This window comes from Saccoglossus kowalevskii, chromosome 10, assembly GCF_978046115.1.
Source record: "Saccoglossus kowalevskii chromosome 10, keSacKowa6.1, whole genome shotgun sequence".
Lineage (NCBI taxonomy): Eukaryota > Metazoa > Hemichordata > Enteropneusta > Harrimaniidae > Saccoglossus > Saccoglossus kowalevskii.
The window spans coordinates 4,245,951-4,268,650 of NC_140650.1; the positions used below are offsets into that span (position 1 = coordinate 4,245,951).

At 43.2% G+C, this 22,700-nt stretch overlaps 5 protein-coding genes across 5 annotated transcripts; all 5 read right to left on the minus strand.

Annotated features, from left to right (window-relative positions):
- Positions 1-72: 72 nt before the first annotated feature.
- Positions 73-4,130, minus strand: LOC102807264 (uncharacterized). Its single transcript, XM_006816953.2, has 2 exons — positions 3,512-4,130; positions 73-2,510 (listed from the first exon to the last, which is right to left on the minus strand). Exons 1-2 carry the CDS (start codon positions 4,128-4,130, stop codon positions 73-75), a joined length of 3,057 nt encoding a protein of 1,018 aa, XP_006817016.2.
- A 68-nt stretch (positions 4,131-4,198) lies between these two features.
- On the minus strand, positions 4,199-6,352 carry LOC146737833 (uncharacterized). Its single transcript, XM_085504825.1, has one exon. It carries the CDS (start codon positions 6,350-6,352, stop codon positions 4,199-4,201), a length of 2,154 nt encoding a protein of 717 aa, XP_085360951.1.
- A 2,035-nt stretch (positions 6,353-8,387) lies between these two features.
- LOC102810344 (uncharacterized) lies at positions 8,388-12,385 on the minus strand. Its single transcript, XM_085504827.1, has 2 exons — positions 11,767-12,385; positions 8,388-10,765 (listed from the first exon to the last, which is right to left on the minus strand). Exons 1-2 carry the CDS (start codon positions 12,383-12,385, stop codon positions 8,388-8,390), a joined length of 2,997 nt encoding a protein of 998 aa, XP_085360953.1.
- Positions 12,386-12,453: 68 nt separating this feature from the next.
- On the minus strand, positions 12,454-14,607 carry LOC144357939 (uncharacterized). The gene has a single exon (XM_078011980.2). It carries the CDS (start codon positions 14,605-14,607, stop codon positions 12,454-12,456), a length of 2,154 nt encoding a protein of 717 aa, XP_077868106.2.
- A 653-nt stretch (positions 14,608-15,260) lies between these two features.
- Positions 15,261-21,541, minus strand: LOC146737834 (uncharacterized). The gene is made up of 2 exons (XM_085504828.1): positions 18,480-21,541; positions 15,261-17,844 (listed from the first exon to the last, which is right to left on the minus strand). Exons 1-2 carry the CDS (start codon positions 21,539-21,541, stop codon positions 15,261-15,263), a joined length of 5,646 nt encoding a protein of 1,881 aa, XP_085360954.1.
- Between the last annotated feature and the right edge of the window lie 1,159 nt (positions 21,542-22,700).

Below are 22,700 nucleotides of genomic sequence, written 5' to 3' on the forward strand. Positions count from 1 at the left end.
TTACATACAAAGCAGTTTGAACGAAAGTACATCATAAAGTCGATTATAAAATAAAAGTTATTATTATTAATGTCACACAAGATCACGCTGGATCAGATTTTCAATTCTTCGTTCAGCTATGCGAGCCGTCGCCCTTTTCGATCGTCGTGGCTGGATGGATTCACCACCGCTCCCATTGGAGCTACTTGCGTGTGGTCTTTGGTCACCGTCCCCGGCGGGACTGCTTGTGTGTGACCTTCTCCCGGCTTGTTCATCTCGTTGATCAATATTCATATTGGGTTTCGAAATCATCAAATCTCGGGTTAGATGTGATTCGGTCTCAGATTCAGTAGACAATTCCAATGGAATCAGTCGAGTTATAGATCGATTTGTGGAACCGTTTTTGGTTGCTAGTTCCACAGCACGAACTATACCGTCGGCTCCCGGTAACAACTTTGTCACACGGCCCATACGCCAATGTACCCGCTTACGCACATCGTTGTGAATAAGTACTATGTCGCCGACCCGTACAGTGTTGATTTTAACTCCTCTGTGTTGATTAAGGTGTCGTTCTCGCAGTGAAACGATATATTCGTTAGACCATCTTTTCCAAAATGCGGTTAGCAAGGTAGTTAAATACGCATAGCGCCGGTTGGCTGACTGGTGATCTGTGGCGAAATTGGAGTTAGGATTGATGACTGTTTGCCTTGGTAAACAGCAAATATTTCTTCCGTTGACCAGGTGGGAGGGCGTAAGTGGATTTAAATCGTTGTCGTCAGTAGAAAGATGTGTAAGGGGACGATCGTTGATTGCTGACTCGATCTCCGTCACAATCGTTTCCATTTCGATATAAGTTACACAGGCGCGACCGAGAATTTTCTTTAGACTAGTCTTAGTGATGGCTATCATACGCTCGAAAAATCCCCCATTCCAAGGAGACCGCTTGGGAGTAAATTTCCAGTTGATTCGGTGATTTGTCAGGTATCGCTGAACTGCAGGATCGGATATCAGGGTTTTGAGTTCATTGGCGGCCGATACAAACGTAGTGGCGTTGTCCGAAACAATTAATTTAGGAGTACTACGTCTAGCTGAAAAACGTCGGAGGGCTTGAATAAATGATGTTGTTGTTAAGTCTGGCACAAGCTCCAAGTGAACTGCTCGTGTTATCGCACACGTAAACAGACAAATATAGGTTTTCACAACTGATTTTGAGATAGGATCTTTGACGAATAAATGTCCTGTATAGTCGATACCGCACACGGAAAAGGGGTCTGCTTCTTGAACTCGGAAAGTAGGAAGTGGAGCGGGGATCGGTTTGGAATAGGCTGGCCCATCTACTCGCTTACACACCACACATTTATTGAGTTCTATGTTCACATATCGGCGAATGGATATAATCCAATAGCGTTCGCGTATACTGGTTGCGGTTGCATTTGGTCCTGCATGTTGTAAACGACGGTGGGTATCACGTATGACCGCTGACGTGAAAGCGTGTTTCCCTGGTAGTAAAATTGGATGGATACTATCATAGGGAAGGGATGTGTTCTGGAGTCGGCCTCCTGCTCGTAGAATCCCGTCATCATCGAGAAATAACTTGAGTTGATTACAAAGTGGTCCAACTTGTTTCGCCTGGCGCTGTAAATAGAGTATTTCGTCCGAGTAGTGAATGTGTTGAACAGCTTTCAACCACCTGTGCTCAGCGTCATTGATCTCGGACGCAGTTGGTGCGTTTCCATTGAGACTAGAAATGTTCAATGGCCGTCGAGTTAGCTTTGCTTTAATATTATGTACGAAACGTAGTACAAGAGCCGTAATTCGTAATAAATGAGAGAGATCGCGATAATTATTGACTTGAAATATACTGTCAATACTGAATCCAACTTGGCGCGGAAAATTGTCAGTATTCACTGGAGTATCACGCATATTTGTAGCGGGTAGTATGTCACCGAATTCTGTTTGCAGCAAAGTTGGCTTAGTGACAGTTGACATATGATGTATCGCAGTTTCTGTGAGACATTTTGGCGCAGTCGCAGGATCCAATTGTTCGTTGACACTTTCGGTTATTTCGATAGGAAACAATTCACATTTCGGCCATAATGCGCTATTAGTTAACCAATCGGGGCCAAACCACCAAACACGAGACTCACTCAGTTGACGCGGAGAAATTCCCCTGGTTAAGAGATCAGCTGGGTTCTGTGAAGTGGGTACGTAGCGGTACTCTTGATGGTGGGATGTGATTTCCAAAACGCGGTTTTTAGTAAAGACATCTTGTCTCCCTCGCCCGTTCAACCAGTGTAGTGTTATCTGATTGTCCGACCACAGAAGGCGTTTGGTAATATTGAAATTGTCTTTAAGGGATTCAGATACAAACTGGCCAAGCCGTGTTCCGATCAATGCTCCCATCAACTCGAGTCGTGGTAATGTCAACGCTTGTTTACCAATGGGAGTGACACGTGTCTTCGCGATAACAAGTGTAGATTCGTGTTCAGAGACCAAGTATACTGAAGCACCGTAAGCACGTTCTGAGACGTCTGCGAAAACATGAATTTCGACATTCTGAGGTTGTATTGTAAAGTACTTACGTGGAATTTCGCTGTTCTTTGTTACTTGATAGAGATCCGCTGCGATGCCTTGCCATTGTAGGAGAAATTTAGAATCGATGGCTTGGTCCCAATCACTGTTGTTTAACCATAGGGCTTGAATAAGTAGTTTTGCTCGGACGTGAACCGGAGAATACAATCCCAATGGATCGTATAAATATCATGATTTATATTTCAGTCAGTTTGACAGTGGTTGTCATGACATATACTGATAAAGGTTAATGACAAGACCAGATGGCGAGCTGGTCGAAATCAACCAAAAACATCTTATGACTCTGCAGTTTTTAAGATACAAGACAGTAGCTGTAATTCTAAACCAATGTTGTTTGCGAGTTTAAAAAAGGTAGTATCTTGATGGAATGTTAGTGCGAGATTATTACCCCATCAATATTAGTTAGTGTTGACAATGTATAGAAATGTTTTCTCTAGACAGCTTGACGAGTAATTAATTGATTGTGATGTGTAAAACTTTCATGTGATTGGTTGTTTGTTGGAAGGCAAGGCCTTGGAGTCTCTTATACTGATTGTAATTGGTTAAGGGGTGACAAGAAATAAAGATGGATTTAATGCTGTCTCGGGTGAAAAACCAGGGACTTGGCAGAGAATCGTTTTGGGAACATGAACGAAGCTTGTGTGTGTCTTTTGTCAGCCTAGCGTGGAAACGACCGAATCCCGGTTACCTAAGTGAAAGGTTTTTAACCATCAAAAATACCTATCACATAAACTCGCGCTGTAAGAGGTGACGTCTCGTTTGGTAGTAAACTTTCCAAAATCGGGAGATTTCATTTTCTTTACCTGAAGATAATCGGAACTGGAATTCCATAGAATACCGAGAATTGAGACTGTTTCTTTGTCACTTGAACGACCGTCGATTTTCGTAGTTTTTTTTAAGAGGGTGTCATTTGTACTCCATGATCGTAAGTTAAACTTACGTGTAGCGAGCATTTCAGTGGATTGTTCGTAAAACTGCAACGCTTGCATTGGTGTATCACAGCCAGTAACCACGTCGTCCACATATAAATTCTTTTGCAAATTAATTGCAGTAGGATTATCGGAATATGAATCGGTCAGATGTCGCAGTGCCGCGTTTAAAGTAAAAGGTGAACTGGTTGCGCCGAACAATATTGCCTTAAATTGGTACGTCTTGAAGGGACTAGCAATGTCAGTCGGGTCGCTTAACCACAGAAATTTAGTGAATTTTCTGTCGGATTCATCCAGCTGTATCTGCAGAAATGCCTTCTCAATGTCTGCCGTCATAGCTATTGGGTTTGAGCGAAATCGAATTAGTATCGACGTCAGCGAGTTGTGCAGTGGCGGTCCGGTGACTAAACATTGATTTAAACTGGGTTGATCCCGTTTTGAAGTTGCTGAACAATCATATACGATTCTGATCGGAGTGGACTCGCTGTCCTTCGAGACCGATCGATGAGGCAGGTAGTGTCCGATTTCTCGATCGTCGTCGGTGACTTCCTCGATGAAGCCCTGCTTAAGTTGATCTTGTATGATGGTGTCGTAAACTTTCACAAGTTCGCTTGGCAATTTGTTGATCATATTTCTGGTGCGTGAGGTGGCTGACTGTAAGTTTGTCGGCAAAATATCATGATCTTAGCGATGGTATGCTAAGCGATATACCTTCCGTCCTTGCTGGACAAGCAATTATCAACAAATTGGCGATGTTGTTCATCATGGGTGGCTTTGGTTTCGCTTACTTTGATGGTGTCATGGATGCCTACCGTTTCGAGGTCCCAGTAGTTGGCGACAAGTTTATCGAGCTCGGGGTCTGGTGTTTTGATCGAGGAAATATGAAATGTATTCGTATTATGGCCTCTTCTCTTAGTTGAATAGACTGGTCCCGAAAATAAATAACCAAAGGCAGAGGAAACTGCTACAGGACTGGTTCCCCTTATAATGTGGTTTCCTACGTAGTCCCAATACCGATCCGCACCAATAAGTACATCTATAGTCAGTGTGGTGTCACTTGTGATTGGATGCGCTAGAGGTAGGTTTCGTAAGTGTGGTATGTTACGTAGGTCACCAGTAACGTTATTGTCAAGATTATCAGAAATCTCATCAACGATGAGCAAGTCAATGGGACTTTTGTAGCCGTCTCGTTGTAGGAGAGTGACTGTAGTTCGTGGTATGGTTTTATACCCAGTTTTGCTATTCGAAAATGCCTTGAGATTTAGGGTCTCCAAATAGTTAGTGTCCGCTTTAATCGAGGCAGCGAACTTAGTGGTTATAAAACTCCTGTCAGCCCCTTCATCAAATAGGACTGTGGCGACCTGAGAATTACCATTACCAATAGTAGTAATTCGAGCTGTTTTGAGAAGCACGCGCGGAGGTGGCGCTGGGTCCGTTTTTGACGGCCCGTCGAGAAACGGTCGCCGATATGAATTAGCATGCGCAAAGTTTACGTGAGTTTCAGAAGTTTTTTGCGCTGCGCTGGTCGAGGAGTCCGAATGTATAGAGGAATGGTGTTTTTTCTTGCAGGTGCGACATGTCCACTGAGAGCGACATTCACGCGCTAGATGTGAGCCAAGACAGTTATAACATAGTTTATTTTCGTGTATAAAGTTGAATCTGTCGGGTCGAGAGCTTAAAACATGGCAGTCAGTTGTGTAGTGTTTACCTCTACAGTATATGCAGTGTGGCGGTTTGGACGCACGCTGTGATGTCTGTCGTCGGTCATTGTATCGTGTAGCAGCATTGTGTCGGTTATATTTCGATTTGTTTTTCGATTTGTATTGATCATTACCTTGCACTGTTGCTATTTGGTTACCTCCAGTAGTTTGACTGCTGGTAGTAAATGCAGAGATAGATGAAGGGTATGATGTATCGTCAACATCGTCCTCGTCCAGCCCGACTTCGAGTACGCGTATCTCGCGTATCATCGCTATGCTGAAAGTTGCCAATGTCCATGTTTGATCACCGTTTGATCGAGCAAGGTCACGTCGAAATTGGGCAGGTAACTTTTTGAGTAGAAGGGGAATTAGTAGCTCTTCGTATCCAGATTCAGGCTTTCCCAGAGCTCTGAGCGATCGCACAGTGGTTTCAAGGCTATCGTGGAAGTCTTTAAGCGATGTCGCATTATAACTCGGTGCTGGATGAGACCACAATGATTCCATATGTGCTTGTACAATTAATTGTGTATCACCGTAGCGTTTCTCTAATAGAGCGTAGGCTGACTTGTAGTTTGCTTCAGTAGTCTGATAACCATCGATTAGTCGTTTGGCTTCATCAGTGACGAGAGACCGTAGATAAGTGAATTTTTGTATTTCACTGATCTGTGGGTTAGAGTCAATTGTTGCCTTAAATCCGTCGTTAAACTCACTCCACTTGAGAGGATCGCCGTTGAACTCTTTCATTTCCAGGCGCGGAAGTTGTACCGTTTTTAGACGGGGTTGCGAAGTAGCGTCGGGTTGGCTAGTTTTCGTCCATGTCGCGACTGCCGAGTGCCGTTGTTTCATCTTGAAGTCTTCGATGAACCTCGCGATTCGTGCATATCTTTTGACAATATCCGTTTGAAAATCTGTGATTTCGTTGAAAGCATCATCGGAAGGATCGATTACGTCGATGACGTTTTCATCGGCTGCTATGAGGAGGTCTAGGAGTCGTTTGATGTGAGCTTGAGAATCGGCGATTTCCCCGTAATCGAGTTGTGGATCTCGTTGTTGTCCATGTTCGTGAATCATCGCCTCCGTGGGTTCTATCGCCTTGAGTAGAATTATCTTTGCCTTGTTCCGTTTGTTCCGTAAACTTTGTAATTTAACCATAGTTGCTGAGTCGAAATGACGAGGTGGTGCAAACTGGTTGAAAACGCTGACTTGAGAAATTCTGGTCTATTTCGCGGAAACCGTTGAATTCAGGTTGAATCCTGGTCTCGGCACCAATTTTGTGGTTGAGAAAATATATAAGCTTGAGTGTGTCCCACAAAACACTTGATGGTTTCCCGAAATAGATAGGAAGCAGATCTATTATCAATGGATCTTTATTCAGCGGTGAAACGTACACGTCAAAATACACTGCTGCTAAGGTGAGACAGAAAAGAGAGAGAGTGTGCCGCACGCGACCGGCACGCGACCAACTAGAAATTTTAAACAATGTAACAACGCTCAGGCGCCAACACGGACGCACGAAATATTAATGTACTCGTAAGCGAAGAGTCGCGTAACACGCAATAAATGTAACTAAAGCAATATTGAATGGAAATAAATGATCATTCGAACCCATCCCCGACACATGTAGAATAGGGAGTTCCAAGTTTGTCTATTTTTTGTATACGTGTTATGTTGAAATGACCGCTGTGGGGCTACTTCCACATTAAGTGGGTGAGGTTGTGAAGCCCACCTCTCGTAAACCATACTCACTTCTAAACCATTTTTTTTTCTATTTATATACCCACTTTTAAACACAAGTGTTTTCAGCGAAAAAAAACACACCCAGCTCACAACTTTCGCAACCAGTGAGCGCACCCGGCAATGCATTCAGACTTCTCCGGTATTTGGCTTTGAATATAAGGACCTGTGAAAAAGTAAATAAGTGCTACACACTTCTAAACCAAAACATTGATAAATGACTACCCACTTCTAAACAAAATAACGTAAAATGGCACCCCAGTCGGGCGGCACATACCCATATTGCACTTCTATGCAAGTAGCTCCCCCGGGCACTGCACACTGTATTGTGTGTGCTTGTGTGTGTGAATGGGAATATATTGCGTGAACGTGCTGATGTTATATACAGTATACAGATTACAAGGCTCATATAATGTAGACGCAATTCTGTTGAATTTTTTCCGGTCGTTTCTTCCAAATTATCTTAGTTTTAACGAGCGATTTTTTTTGTCCCCTGATTATTTCATACTTTTAACAGATTCGGTGACAAAGCTTTTACTTAAAAAAATTATAAGTGCAAGTTTGAATGTCATAGCCCGATCGCATTTGATTTGAGGGTGGTTCCAATGAGCCATACTGAATCAAAACTTAATCTCGAGAAAAACACGAAAAACAGTGTTGGATAATAAAACACTGCAGATTTGCTGTATTATTATAAACATACACTAAGAATGGCCAAACTATTAACCACTGATATCATAGAATCCATTGAGCGTGTCAGATAACGAATAATTTCAAGTGCGAGTGCGAAATTGAAGAAAACGGCTCAGTTCCGTACTGCTGTAGCGTTCGAGAGACATGGTTGCCAGTATTATGCAAACGCACAACGAGGGATAATCCACTGAGGGATAATTATATACCCTATATATAAAATATGTTTTTGAAATGCAGTCCCTTACCCCCTTGGCTATTTTCGCAGATTTTTCGTCGCCGGAGCGATTCACGTCCCAAATGTTGGTTCTCTGGGCGTCTCTAATAAATACTCTATCTAACCGCTGGACTGAATTAGCTGAATTATGAAAAATTCATACAAGATTGGGCGAAAATCGGTCGTTTTGGCCTAAACATTTTTTTGCTCGGAAACGCAAGGGCGATAAGACTCGATTTTCAAGAACGCAGGTCACTCGGATCGGACGGTTTCTATTGTTTCGAGTCTGTTGTGTGTCTAGAAACATAATAACTTTGTTTTTTGGTAAATATAGAATATGCTCTGTTCCAATAAAGGATTTTGATATGCAAATCAAACAATTTTAATAGTTCCTTATTGTAACGTCTCCCATATAAATAGTCCTGTACTCCCCAGAATTTGACAATGGTACTAGCCCAGAATTGACTTTCTGTTCAGTGCGTCTTTGATTGTGGCAATGTTTACGCCACTGTACGAAAATACGCACACTCGCGAATTTGACAACATTCACTTGAGCGTTTTAGGATAGTGGGAACCACCACCGCTCCCATTGGAGCTACTTGCGTGTGGTCTTTGGTCACCGTCCCCGGCGGGACTGCTTGTGTGTGACCTTCTCCCGGCTTGTTCATCTCGTTGATCAATATTCATATTGGGTTTCGAAATCATCAAATCTCGGGTTAGATGTGATTCGGTCTCAGATTCAGTAGACAATTCCAATGGAATCAGTCGAGTTATAGATCGATTTGTGGAACCGTTTTTGGTTGCTAGTTCCACAGCACGAACTATACCGTCGGCTCCCGGTAACAACTTTGTCACACGGCCCATACGCCAATGTACCCGCTTACGCACATCGTTGTGAATAAGTACTATGTCGCCGACCCGTACAGTGTTGATTTTAACTCCTCTGTGTTGATTAAGGTGTCGTTCTCGCAGTGAAACGATATATTCGTTAGACCATCTTTTCCAAAATGCGGTTAGCAAGGTAGTTAAATACGCATAGCGCCGGTTGGCTGACTGGTGATCTGTGGCGAAATTGGAGTTAGGATTGATGACTGTTTGCCTTGGTAAACAGCAAATATTTCTTCCGTTGACCAGGTGGGAGGGCGTAAGTGGATTTAAATCGTTGTCGTCAGTAGAAAGATGTGTAAGGGGACGATCGTTGATTGCTGACTCGATCTCCGTCACAATCGTTTCCATTTCGATATAAGTTACACAGGCGCGACCGAGAATTTTCTTTAGACTAGTCTTAGTGATGGCTATCATACGCTCGAAAAATCCCCCATTCCAAGGAGATCGCTTGGGAGTAAATTTCCAGTTGATTCGGTGATTTGTCAGGTATCGCTGAACTGCAGGATCGGATATCAGGGTTTTGAGTTCATTGGCGGCCGATACAAACGTAGTGGCGTTGTCCGAAACAATTAATTTAGGAGTACTACGTCTAGCTGAAAAACGTCGGAGGGCTTGAATAAATGATGTTGTTGTTAAGTCTGGCACAAGCTCCAAGTGAACTGCTCGTGTTATCGCACACGTAAACAGACAAATATAGGTTTTCACAACTGATTTTGAGATAGGATCTTTGACGAATAAATGTCCTGTATAGTCGATACCGCACACGGAAAAGGGGTCTGCTTCTTGAACTCGGAAAGTAGGAAGTGGAGCGGGGATCGGTTTGGAATAGGCTGGCCCATCTACTCGCTTACACACCACACATTTATTGAGTTCTATGTTCACATATCGGCGAATGGATATAATCCAATAGCGTTCGCGTATACTGGTTGCGGTTGCATTTGGTCCTGCATGTTGTAAACGACGGTGGGTATCACGTATGACCGCTGACGTGAAAGCGTGTTTCCCTGGTAGTAAAATTGGATGGATACTATCATAGGGAAGGGATGTGTTCTGGAGTCGGCCTCCTGCTCGTAGAATCCCGTCATCATCGAGAAATAACTTGAGTTGATTACAAAGTGGTCCAACTTGTTTCGCCTGGCGCTGTAAATAGAGTATTTCGTCCGAGTAGTGAATGTGTTGAACAGCTTTCAACCACCTGTGCTCAGCGTCATTGATCTCGGACGCAGTTGGTGCGTTTCCATTGAGACTAGAAATGTTCAATGGCCGTCGAGTTAGCTTTGCTTTAATATTATGTACGAAACGTAGTACAAGAGCCGTAATTCGTAATAAATGAGAGAGATCGCGATAATTATTGACTTGAAATATACTGTCAATACTGAATCCAACTTGGCGCGGAAAATTGTCAGTATTCACTGGAGTATCACGCATATTTGTAGCGGGTAGTATGTCACCGAATTCTGTTTGCAGCAAAGTTGGCTTAGTGACAGTTGACATATGATGTATCGCAGTTTCTGTGAGACATTTTGGCGCAGTCGCAGGATCCAATTGTTCGTTGACACTTTCGGTTATTTCGATAGGAAACAATTCACATTTCGGCCATAATGCGCTATTAGTTAACCAATCGGGGCCAAACCACCAAACACGAGACTCACTCAGTTGACGCGGAGAAATTCCCCTGGTTAAGAGATCAGCTGGGTTCTGTGAAGTGGGTACGTAGCGGTACTCTTGATGGTGGGATGTGATTTCCAAAACGCGGTTTTTAGTAAAGACATCTTGTCTCCCTCGCCCGTTCAACCAGTGTAGTGTTATCTGATTGTCCGACCACAGAAGGCGTTTGGTAATATTGAAATTGTCTTTAAGGGATTCAGATACAAACTGGCCAAGCCGTGTTCCGATCAATGCTCCCATCAACTCGAGTCGTGGTAATGTCAACGCTTGTTTACCAATGGGAGTGACACGTGTCTTCGCGATAACAAGTGTAGATTCGTGTTCAGAGACCAAGTATACTGAAGCACCGTAAGCACGTTCTGAGACGTCTGCGAAAACATGAATTTCGACATTCTGAGGTTGTATTGTAAAGTACTTACGTGGAATTTCGCTGTTCTTTGTTACTTGATAGAGATCCGCTGCGATGCCTTGCCATTGTAGGAGAAATTTAGAATCGATGGCTTGGTCCCAATCACTGTTGTTTAACCATAGGGCTTGAATAAGTAGTTTTGCTCGGACGTGAACCGGAGAATACAATCCCAATGGATCGTATAAATATCATGATTTATATTTCAGTCAGTTTGACAGTGGTTGTCATGACATATACTGATAAAGGTTAATGACAAGACCAGATGGCGAGCTGGTCGAAATCAACCAAAAACATCTTATGACTCTGCAGTTTTTAAGATACAAGACAGTAGCTGTAATTCTAAACCAATGTTGTTTGCGAGTTTAAAAAAGGTAGTATCTTGATGGAATGTTAGTGCGAGATTATTACCCCATCAATATTAGTTAGTGTTGACAATGTATAGAAATGTTTTCTCTAGACAGCTTGACGAGTAATTAATTGATTGTGATGTGTAAAACTTTCATGTGATTGGTTGTTTGTTGGAAGGCAAGGCCTTGGAGTCTCTTATACTGATTGTAATTGGTTAAGGGGTGACAAGAAATAAAGATGGATTTAATGCTGTCTCGGGTGAAAAACCAGGGACTTGGCAGAGAATCGTTTTGGGAACATGAACGAAGCTTGTGTGTGTCTTTTGTCAGCCTAGCGTGGAAACGACCGAATCCCGGTTACCTAAGTGAAAGGTTTTTAACCATCAAAAATACCTATCACATAAACTCGCGCTGTAAGAGGTGACGTCTCGTTTGGTAGTAAACTTTCCAAAATCGGGAGATTTCATTTTCTTTACCTGAAGATAATCGGAACTGGAATTCCATAGAATACCGAGAATTGAGACTGTTTCTTTGTCACTTGAACGACCGTCGATTTTCGTAGTTTTTTTTAAGAGGGTGTCATTTGTACTCCATGATCGTAAGTTAAACTTACGTGTAGCGAGCATTTCAGTGGATTGTTCGTAAAACTGCAACGCTTGCATTGGTGTATCACAGCCAGTAACCACGTCGTCCACATATAAATTCTTTTGCAAATTAATTGCAGTAGGATTATCGGAATATGAATCGGTCAGATGTCGCAGTGCCGCGTTTAAAGTAAAAGGTGAACTGGTTGCGCCGAACAATATTGCCTTAAATTGGTACGTCTTGAAGGGACTAGCAATGTCAGTCGGGTCGCTTAACCACAGAAATTTAGTGAATTTTCTGTCGGATTCATCCAGCTGTATCTGCAGAAATGCCTTCTCAATGTCTGCCGTCATAGCTATTGGGTTTGAGCGAAATCGAATTAGTATCGACGTCAGCGAGTTGTGCAGTGGCGGTCCGGTGACTAAACATTGATTTAAACTGGGTTGATCCCGTTTTGAAGTTGCTGAACAATCATATACGATTCTGATCGGAGTGGACTCGCTGTCCTTCGAGACCGATCGATGAGGCAGGTAGTGTCCGATTTCTCGATCGTCGTCGGTGACTTCCTCGATGAAGCCCTGCTTAAGTTGATCTTGTATGATGGTGTCGTAAACTTTCACAAGTTCGCTTGGCAATTTGTTGATCATATTTCTGGTGCGTGAGGTGGCTGACTGTAAGTTTGTCGGCAAAATATCATGATCTTAGCGATGGTATGCTAAGCGATATACCTTCCGTCCTTGCTGGACAAGCAATTATCAACAAATTGGCGATGTTGTTCATCATGGGTGGCTTTGGTTTCGCTTACTTTGATGGTGTCATGGATGCCTACCGTTTCGAGGTCCCAGTAGTTGGCGACAAGTTTATCGAGCTCGGGGTCTGGTGTTTTGATCGAGGAAATATGAAATGTATTCGTATTATGGCCTCTTCTCTTAGTTGAATAGACTGGTCCCGAAAATAAATAACCAAAGGCAGAGGAAACTGCTACAGGACTGGTTCCCCTTATAATGTGGTTTCCTACGTAGTCCCAATACCGATCCGCACCAATAAGTACATCTATAGTCAGTGTGGTGTCACTTGTGATTGGATGCGCTAGAGGTAGGTTTCGTAAGTGTGGTATGTTACGTAGGTCACCAGTAACGTTATTGTCAAGATTATCAGAAATCTCATCAACGATGAGCAAGTCAATGGGACTTTTGTAGCCGTCTCGTTGTAGGAGAGCGACTGTAGTTCGTGGTATGGTTTTATACCCAGTTTTGCTATTCGAAAATGCCTTGAGATTTAGGGTCTCCAAATAGTTAGTGTCCGCTTTAATCGAGGCAGCGAACTTAGTGGTTATAAAACTCCTGTCAGCCCCTTCGTCAAATAGGACTGTGGCGACCTGAGAATTACCATTACCAATAGTAGTAATTCGAGCTGTTTTGAGAAGCACGCGCGGAGGTGGCGCTGGGTCCGTTTTTGACGGCCCGTCGAGAAACGGTCGCCGATATGAATTAGCATGCGCAAAGTTTACGTGAGTTTCAGAAGTTTTTTGCGCTGCGCTGGTCGAGGAGTCCGAATGTATAGAGGAATGGTGTTTTTTCTTGCAGGTGCGACATGTCCACTGAGAGCGACATTCACGCGCTAGATGTGAGCCAAGACAGTTATAACATAGTTTATTTTCGTGTATAAAGTTGAATCTGTCGGGTCGAGAGCTTAAAACATGGCAGTCAGTTGTGTAGTGTTTACCTCTACAGTATATGCAGTGTGGCGGTTTGGACGCACGCTGTGATGTCTGTCGTCGGTCATTGTATCGTGTAGCAGCATTGTGTCGGTTATATTTCGATTTGTTTTTCGATTTGTATTGATCATTACCTTGCACTGTTGCTATTTGGTTACCTCCAGTAGTTTGACTGCTGGTAGTAAATGCAGAGATAGATGAAGGGTATGATGTATCGTCAACATCGTCCTCGTCCAGCCCGACTTCGAGTACGCGTATCTCGCGTATCATCGCTATGCTGAAAGTTGCCAATGTCCATGTTTGATCACCGTTTGATCGAGCAAGGTCACGTCGAAATTGGGCAGGTAACTTTTTGAGTAGAAGGGGAATTAGTAGCTCTTCGTATCCAGATTCAGGCTTTCCCAGAGCTCTGAGCGATCGCACAGTGGTTTCAAGGCTATCGTGGAAGTCTTTAAGCGATGTCGCATTATAACTCGGTGCTGGATGAGACCACAATGATTCCATATGTGCTTGTACAATTAATTGTGTATCACCGTAGCGTTTCTCTAATAGAGCGTAGGCTGACTTGTAGTTTGCTTCAGTAGTCTGATAACCATCGATTAGTCGTTTGGCTTCATCAGTGACGAGAGACCGTAGATAAGTGAATTTTTGTATTTCACTGATCTGTGGGTTAGAGTCAATTGTTGCCTTAAATCCGTCGTTAAACTCACTCCACTTGAGAGGATCGCCGTTGAACTCTTTCATTTCCAGGCGCGGAAGTTGTACCGTTTTTAGACGGGGTTGCGAAGTAGCGTCGGGTTGGCTAGTTTTCGTCCATGTCGCGACTGCCGAGTGCCATTGTTTCATCTTGAAGTCTTCGATGAACCTCGCGATTCGTGCATATCTTTTGGCAATATCCGTTTGAAAATCTGTGATTTCGTTGAAAGCATCAGCGGAAGGATCGATTACGTCGATGACGTTTTCATCGGCTGCTATGAGGAGGTCTAGGAGTCGTTTGATGTGAGCTTGAGAATCGGCGATTTCCCCGTAATCGAGTTGTGGATCTCGTTGTTGTCCATGTTCGTGAATCATCGCCTCCGTGGGTTCTATCGCCTTGAGTAGAATTATCTTTGCCTTGTTCCGTTTGTTCCGTAAACTTTGTAATTTAACCATAGTTGCTGAGTCGAAATGACGAGGTGGTGCAAACTGGTTGAAAACGCTGACTTGAGAAATTCTGGTCTATTTCGCGGAAACCGTTGAATTCAGGTTGAATCCTGGTCTCGGCACCAATTTTGTGGTTGAGAAAATATATAAGCTTGAGTGTGTCCCACAAAACACTTGATGGTTTCCCGAAATAGATAGGAAGCAGATCTATTATCAATGGATCTTTATTCAGCGGTGAAACGTACACGTCAAAATACACTGCTGCTAAGATGAGACAGAAAAGAGAGAGAGTGTGCCGCACGCGACCGGCACGCGACCAACTAGAAATTTTAAACAATGTAACAACGCTCAGGCGCCAACACGGACGCACGAAATATTCATGTACTCGTAAGCGAAGAGTCGCGTAACACGCAATAAATGTAACTAAAGCAATATTGAATGGAAATAAATGATCATTCGAACCCATCCCCGACATACTCCCGCCGCGAAAGATGCGTCTAGCATAATTTTCGAATGAGACACGTTTCATTTCCGTGATAATAAAGCGATAAAGATAATAACAATGTGCATGAATAACGCAAATATATAGTTTACATACAAAGCAGTTTGAACGAAAGTACATCATAAAGTCGATTATAAAATAAAAGTTATTATTATTAATGTCACACAAGATCACGCTGGATCAGATTTTCAATTCTTCGTTCAGCTATGCGAGCCGTCGCCCTTTTCGATCGTCGTGGCTGGATGGATTCACCACCGCTCCCATTGGAGCTACTTGCGTGTGGTCTTTGGTCACCGTCCCCGGCGGGACTGCTTGTGTGTGACCTTCTCCCGGCTTGTTCATCTCGTTGATCAATATTCATATTGGGTTTCGAAATCATCAAATCTCGGGTTAGATGTGATTCGGTCTCAGATTCAGTAGACAATTCCAATGGAATCAGTCGAGTTATAGATCGATTTGTGGAACCGTTTTTGGTTGCTAGTTCCACAGCACGAACTATACCGTCGGCTCCCGGTAACAACTTTGTCACACGGCCCATACGCCAATGTACCCGCTTACGCACATCGTTGTGAATAAGTACTATGTCGCCGACCCGTACAGTGTTGATTTTAACTCCTCTGTGTTGATTAAGGTGTCGTTCTCGCAGTGAAACGATATATTCGTTAGACCATCTTTTCCAAAATGCGGTTAGCAAGGTAGTTAAATACGCATAGCGCCGGTTGGCTGACTGGTGATCTGTGGCGAAATTGGAGTTAGGATTGATGACTGTTTGCCTTGGTAAACAGCAAATATTTCTTCCGTTGACCAGGTGGGAGGGCGTAAGTGGATTTAAATCGTTGTCGTCAGTAGAAAGATGTGTAAGGGGACGATCGTTGATTGCTGACTCGATCTCCGTCACAATCGTTTCCATTTCGATATAAGTTACACAGGCGCGACCGAGAATTTTCTTTAGACTAGTCTTAGTGATGGCTATCATGCGCTCGAAAAATCCCCCATTCCAAGGAGATCGCTTGGGAGTAAATTTCCAGTTGATTCGGTGATTTGTCAGGTATCGCTGAACTGCAGGATCGGATATCAGGGTTTTGAGTTCATTGGCGGCCGATACAAACGTAGTGGCGTTGTCCGAAACAATTAATTTAGGAGTACTACGTCTAGCTGAAAAACGTCGGAGGGCTTGAATAAATGATGTTGTTGTTAAGTCTGGCACAAGCTCCAAGTGAACTGCTCGTGTTATCGCACACGTAAACAGACAAATATAGGTTTTCACAACTGATTTTGAGATAGGATCTTTGACGAATAAATGTCCTGTATAGTCGATACCGCACACGGAAAAGGGGTCTGCTTCTTGAACTCGGAAAGTAGGAAGTGGAGCGGGGATCGGTTTGGAATAGGCTGGCCCATCTACTCGCTTACACACCACACATTTATTGAGTTCTATGTTCACATATCGGCGAATGGATATAATCCAATAGCGTTCGCGTATACTGGTTGCGGTTGCATTTGGTCCTGCATGTTGTAAACGACGGTGGGTATCACGTATGACCGCTGACGTGAAAGCGTGTTTCCCTGGTAGTAAAATTGGATGGATACTATCATAGGGAAGGGATGTGTTCTGGAGTCGGCCTCCTGCTCGTAGAATCCCGTCATCATCGAGAAATAACTTGAGTTGATTACAAAGTGGTCCAACTTGTTTCGCCTGGCGCTGTAAATAGAGTATTTCGTCCGAGTAGTGAATGTGTTGAACAGCTTTCAACCACCTGTGCTCAGCGTCATTGATCTCGGACGCAGTTGGTGCGTTTCCATTGAGACTAGAAATGTTCAATGGCCGTCGAGTTAGCTTTGCTTTAATATTATGTACGAAACGTAGTACAAGAGCCGTAATTCGTAATAAATGAGAGAGATCGCGATAATTATTGACTTGAAATATACTGTCAATACTGAATCCAACTTGGCGCGGAAAATTGTCAGTATTCACTGGAGTATCACGCATATTTGTAGCGGGTAGTATGTCACCGAATTCTGTTTGCAGCAAAGTTGGCTTAGTGACAGTTGACATATGATGTATCGCAGTTTCTGTGAGACATTTTGGCGCAGTCGCAGGATCCAATTGTTCGTTGACACTTTCGGTTATTTCGATAGGAAACAATTCACATTTCGGCCATAATGCGCTATTAGTTAACCAATCGGGGCCAAACCACCAAACACGAGACTCACTCAGTTGACGCGGAGAAATTCCCCTGGTTAAGAGATCAGCTGGGTTCTGTGAAGTGGGTACGTAGCGGTACTCTTGATGGTGGGATGTGATTTCCAAAACGCGGTTTTTAGTAAAGACATCTTGTCTCCCTCGCCCGTTCAACCAGTGTAGTGTTATCTGATTGTCCGACCACAGAAGGCGTTTGGTAATATTGAAATTGTCTTTAAGGGATTCAGATACAAACTGGCCAAGCCGTGTTCCGATCAATGCTCCCATCAACTCGAGTCGTGGTAATGTCAACGCTTGTTTACCAATGGGAGTGACACGTGTCTTCGCGATAACAAGTGTAGATTCGTGTTCAGAGACCAAGTATACTGAAGCACCGTAAGCACGTTCTGAGGCGTCTGCGAAAACATGAATTTCGACATTCTTAGGTTGTATTGTAAAGTACTTACGTGGAATTTCGCTGTTCTTTGTTACTTGATAGAGATCCGCTGCGATGCCTTGCCATTGTAGGAGAAATTTAGAATCGATGGCTTGGTCCCAATCACTGTTGTTTAACCATAGGGCTTGAATAAGTAGTTTTGCTCGGACGTGAACCGGAGAATACAATCCCAATGGATCGTATAAATATCATGATTTATATTTCAGTCAGTTTGACAGTGGTTGTCATGACATATACTGATAAAGGTTAATGACAAGACCAGATGGCGAGCTGGTCGAAATCAACCAAAAACATCTTATGACTCTGCAGTTTTTAAGATACAAGACAGTAGCTGTAATTCTAAACCAATGTTGTTTGCGAGTTTAAAAAAGGTAGTACCTTGATGGAATGTTAGTGCGAGATTATTACCCCATCAATATTAGTTAGTGTTGACAATGTATAGAAATGTTTTCTCTAGACAGCTTGACGAGTAATTAATTGATTGTGATGTGTAAAACTTTCATGTGATTGGTTGTTTGTTGGAAGGCAAGGCCTTGGAGTCTCTTATACTGATTGTAATTGGTTAAGGGGTGACAAGAAATAAAGATGGATTTAATGCTGTCTCGGGTGAAAAACCAGGGACTTGGCAGAGAATCGTTTTGGGAACATGAACGAAGCTTGTGTGTGTCTTTTGTCAGCCTAGCGTGGAAACGACCGAATCCCGGTTACCTAAGTGAAAGGTTTTTAACCATCAAAAATACCTATCACATAAACTCGCGCTGTAAGAGGTGACGTCTCGTTTGGTAGTAAACTTTCCAAAATCGGGAGATTTCATTTTCTTTACCTGAAGATAATCGGAACTGGAATTCCATAGAATACCGAGAATTGAGACTGTTTCTTTGTCACTTGAACGACCGTCGATTTTCGTAGTTTTCTTTAAGAGGGTGTCATTTGTACTCCATGATCGTAAGTTAAACTTACGTGTAGCGAGCATTTCAGTGGATTGTTCGTAAAACTGCAACGCTTGCATTGGTGTATCACAGCCAGTAACCACGTCGTCCACATATAAATTCTTTTGCAAATTAATTGCAGTAGGATTATCGGAATATGAATCGGTCAGATGTCGCAGTGCCGCGTTTAAAATAAAAGGTGAACTGGTTGCGCCGAACAATATTGCCTTAAATTGGTACGTCTTGAAGGGACTAGCAATGTCAGTCGGGTCGCTTAACCACAGAAATTTAGTGAATTTTCTGTCGGATTCATCCAGCTGTATCTGCAGAAATGCCTTCTCAATGTCTGCCGTCATAGCTATTGGGTTTGAGCGAAATCGAATTAGTATCGACGTCAGCGAGTTGTGCAGTGGCGGTCCGGTGACTAAACATTGATTTAAACTGGGTTGATCCCGTTTTGAAGTTGCTGAACAATCATATACGATTCTGATCGGAGTGGACTCGCTGTCCTTCGAGACCGATCGATGAGGCAGGTAGTGTCCGATTTCTCGATCGTCGTCGGTGACTTCCTCGATGAAGCCCTGCTTAAGTTGATCTTGTATGATGGTGTCGTAAACTTTCACAAGTTCGCTTGGCAATTTGTTGATCATATTTCTGGTGCGTGAGGTGGCTGACTGTAAGTTTGTCGGCAAAATATCATGATCTAGTCGCCATGGTAACTTAGCGATATACCTTCCGTCCTTGCTGGACAAGCAATTATCAACAAATTGGCGATGTTGTTCATCATGGGTGGCTTTGGTTTCGCTTACTTTGATGGTGTCATGGATGCCTACCGTTTCGAGGTCCCAGTAGTTGGCGACAAGTTTATCGAGCTCGGGGTCTGGTGTTTTGATCGAGGAAATATGAAATGTATTCGTATTATGGCCTCTTCTCTTAGTTGAATAGACTGGTCCCGAAAATAAATAACCAAAGGCAGAGGAAACTGCTACAGGACTGGTTCCCCTTATAATGTGGTTTCCTACGTAGTCCCAATACCGATCCGCACCAATAAGTACATCTATAGTCAGTGTGGTGTCACTTGTGATTGGATGCGCTAGAGGTAGGTTTCGTAAGTGTGGTATGTTACGTAGGTCACCAGTAACGTTATTGTCAAGATTATCAGAAATCTCATCAACGATGAGCAAGTCAATGGGACTTTTGTAGCCGTCTCGTTGTAGGAGAGGGACTGTAGTTCGTGGTATGGTTTTATACCCAGTTTTGCTATTCGAAAATGCCTTGAGATTTAGGGTCTCCAAATAGTTAGTGTCCGCTTTAATCGAGGCAGCGAACTTAGTGGTTATAAAACTCCTGTCAGCCCCTTCGTCAAATAGGACTGTGGCGACCTGAGAATTACCATTACCAATAGTAGTAATTCGAGCTGTTTTGAGAAGCACGCGCGGAGGTGGCGCTGGGTCCGTTTTTGACGGCCCGTCGAGAAACGGTCGCCGATATGAATTAGCATGCGCAAAGTTTACGTGAGTTTCAGAAGTTTTTTGCGCTGCGCTGGTCGAGGAGTCCGAATGTATAGAGGAATGGTGTTTTTTCTTGCAGGTGCGACATGTCCACTGAGAGCGACATTCACGCGCTAGATGTGAGCCAAGACAGTTATAACATAGTTTATTTTCGTGTATAAAGTTGAATCTGTCGGGTCGAGAGCTTAAAACATGGCAGTCAGTTGTGTAGTGTTTACCTCTACAGTATATGCAGTGTGGCGGTTTGGACGCACGCTGTGATGTCTGTCGTCGGTCATTGTATCGTGTAGCAGCATTGTGTCGGTTATATTTCGATTTGTTTTTCGATTTGTATTGATCATTACCTTGCACTGTTGCTATTTGGTTACCTCCAGTAGTTTGACTGCTGGTAGTAAATGCAGAGATAGATGAAGGGTATGATGTATCGTCAACATCGTCCTCGTCCAGCCCGACTTCGAGTACGCGTATCTCGCGTATCATCGCTATGCTGAAAGTTGCCAATGTCCATGTTTGATCACCGTTTGATCGAGCAAGGTCACGTCGAAATTGGGCAGGTAACTTTTTGAGTAGAAGGGGAATTAGTAGCTCTTCGTATCCAGATTCAGGCTTTCCCAGAGCTCTGAGCGATCGCACAGTGGTTTCAAGGCTATCGTGGAAGTCTTTAAGCGATGTCGCATTATAACTCGGTGCTGGATGAGACCACAATGATTCCATATGTGCTTGTACAATTAATTGTGTATCACCGTAGCGTTTCTCTAATAGAGCGTAGGCTGACTTGTAGTTTGCTTCAGTAGTCTGATAACCATCGATTAGTCGTTTGGCTTCATCAGTGACGAGAGACCGTAGATAAGTGAATTTTTGTATTTCACTGATCTGTGGGTTAGAGTCAATTGTTGCCTTAAATCCGTCGTTAAACTCACTCCACTTGAGAGGATCGCCGTTGAACTCTTTCATTTCCAGGCGCGGAAGTTGTACCGTTTTTAGACGGGGTTGCGAAGTAGCGTCGGGTTGGCTAGTTTTCGTCCATGTCGCGACTGCCGAGTGCCGTTGTTTCATCTTGAAGTCTTCGATGAACCTCGCGATTCGTGCATATCTTTTGGCAATATCCGTTTGAAAATCTGTGATTTCGTTGAAAGCATCATCGGAAGGATCGATTACGTCGATGACGTTTTCATCGGCTGCTATGAGGAGGTCTAGGAGTCGTTTGATGTGAGCTTGAGAATCGGCGATTTCCCCGTAATCGAGTTGTGGATCTCGTTGTTGTCCATGTTCGTGAATCATCGCCTCCGTGGGTTCTATCGCCTTGAGTAGAATTATCTTTGCCTTGTTCCGTTTGTTCCGTAAACTTTGTAATTTAACCATAGTTGCTGAGTCGAAATGACGAGGTGGTGCAAACTGGTTGAAAACGCTGACTTGAGAAATTCTGGTCTATTTCGCGGAAACCGTTGAATTCAGGTTGAATCCTGGTCTCGGCACCAATTTTGTGGTTGAGAAAATATATAAGCTTGAGTGTGTCCCACAAAACACTTGATGGTTTCCCGAAATAGATAGGAAGCAGATCTATTATCAATGGATCTTTATTCAGCGGTGAAACGTACACGTCAAAATACACTGCTGCTAAGATGAGACAGAAAAGAGAGAGAGTGTGCCGCACGCGACCAACTAGAAATTTTAAACAATGTAACAACGCTCAGGCGCCAACACGGACGCACGAAATATTAATGTACTCGTAAGCGAAGAGTCGCGTAACACGCAATAAATGTAACTAAAGCAATATTGAATGGAAATAAATGATCATTCGAACCCATCCCCGACACATGTAGAATAGGGAGTTCCAAGTTTGTCTATTTTTTGTATACGTGTTATGTTGAAATGACCGCTGTGGGGCTACTTCCACATTAAGTGGGTGAGGTTGTGAAGCCCACCTCTCGTAAACCATACTCACTTCTAAACCATTTTTTTTTCTATTTATATACCCACTTTTAAACACAAGTGTTTTCAGCGAAAAAAAACACACCCAGCTCACAACTTTCGCAACCAGTGAGCGCACCCGGCAATGCATTCAGACTTCTCCGGTATTTGGCTTTGAATATAAGGACCTGTGAAAAAGTAAATAAGTGCTACACACTTCTAAACCAAAACATTGATAAATGACTACCCACTTCTAAACAAAATAACGTAAAATGGCACCCCAGTCGGGCGGCACATACCCATATTGCACTTCTATGCAAGTAGCTCCCCCGGGCACTGCACACTGTATTGTGTGTGCTTGTGTGTGTGAATGGGAATATATTGCGTGAACGTGCTGATGTTATATACAGTATACAGATTACAAGGCTCATATAATGTAGACGCAATTCTGTTGAATTTTTTCCGGTCGTTTCTTCCAAATTATCTTAGTTTTAACGAGCGATTTTTTTTGTCCCCTGATTATTTCATACTTTTAACAGATTCGGTGACAAAGCTTTTACTTAAAAAAATTATAAGTGCAAGTTTGAATGTCATAGCCCGATCGCATTTG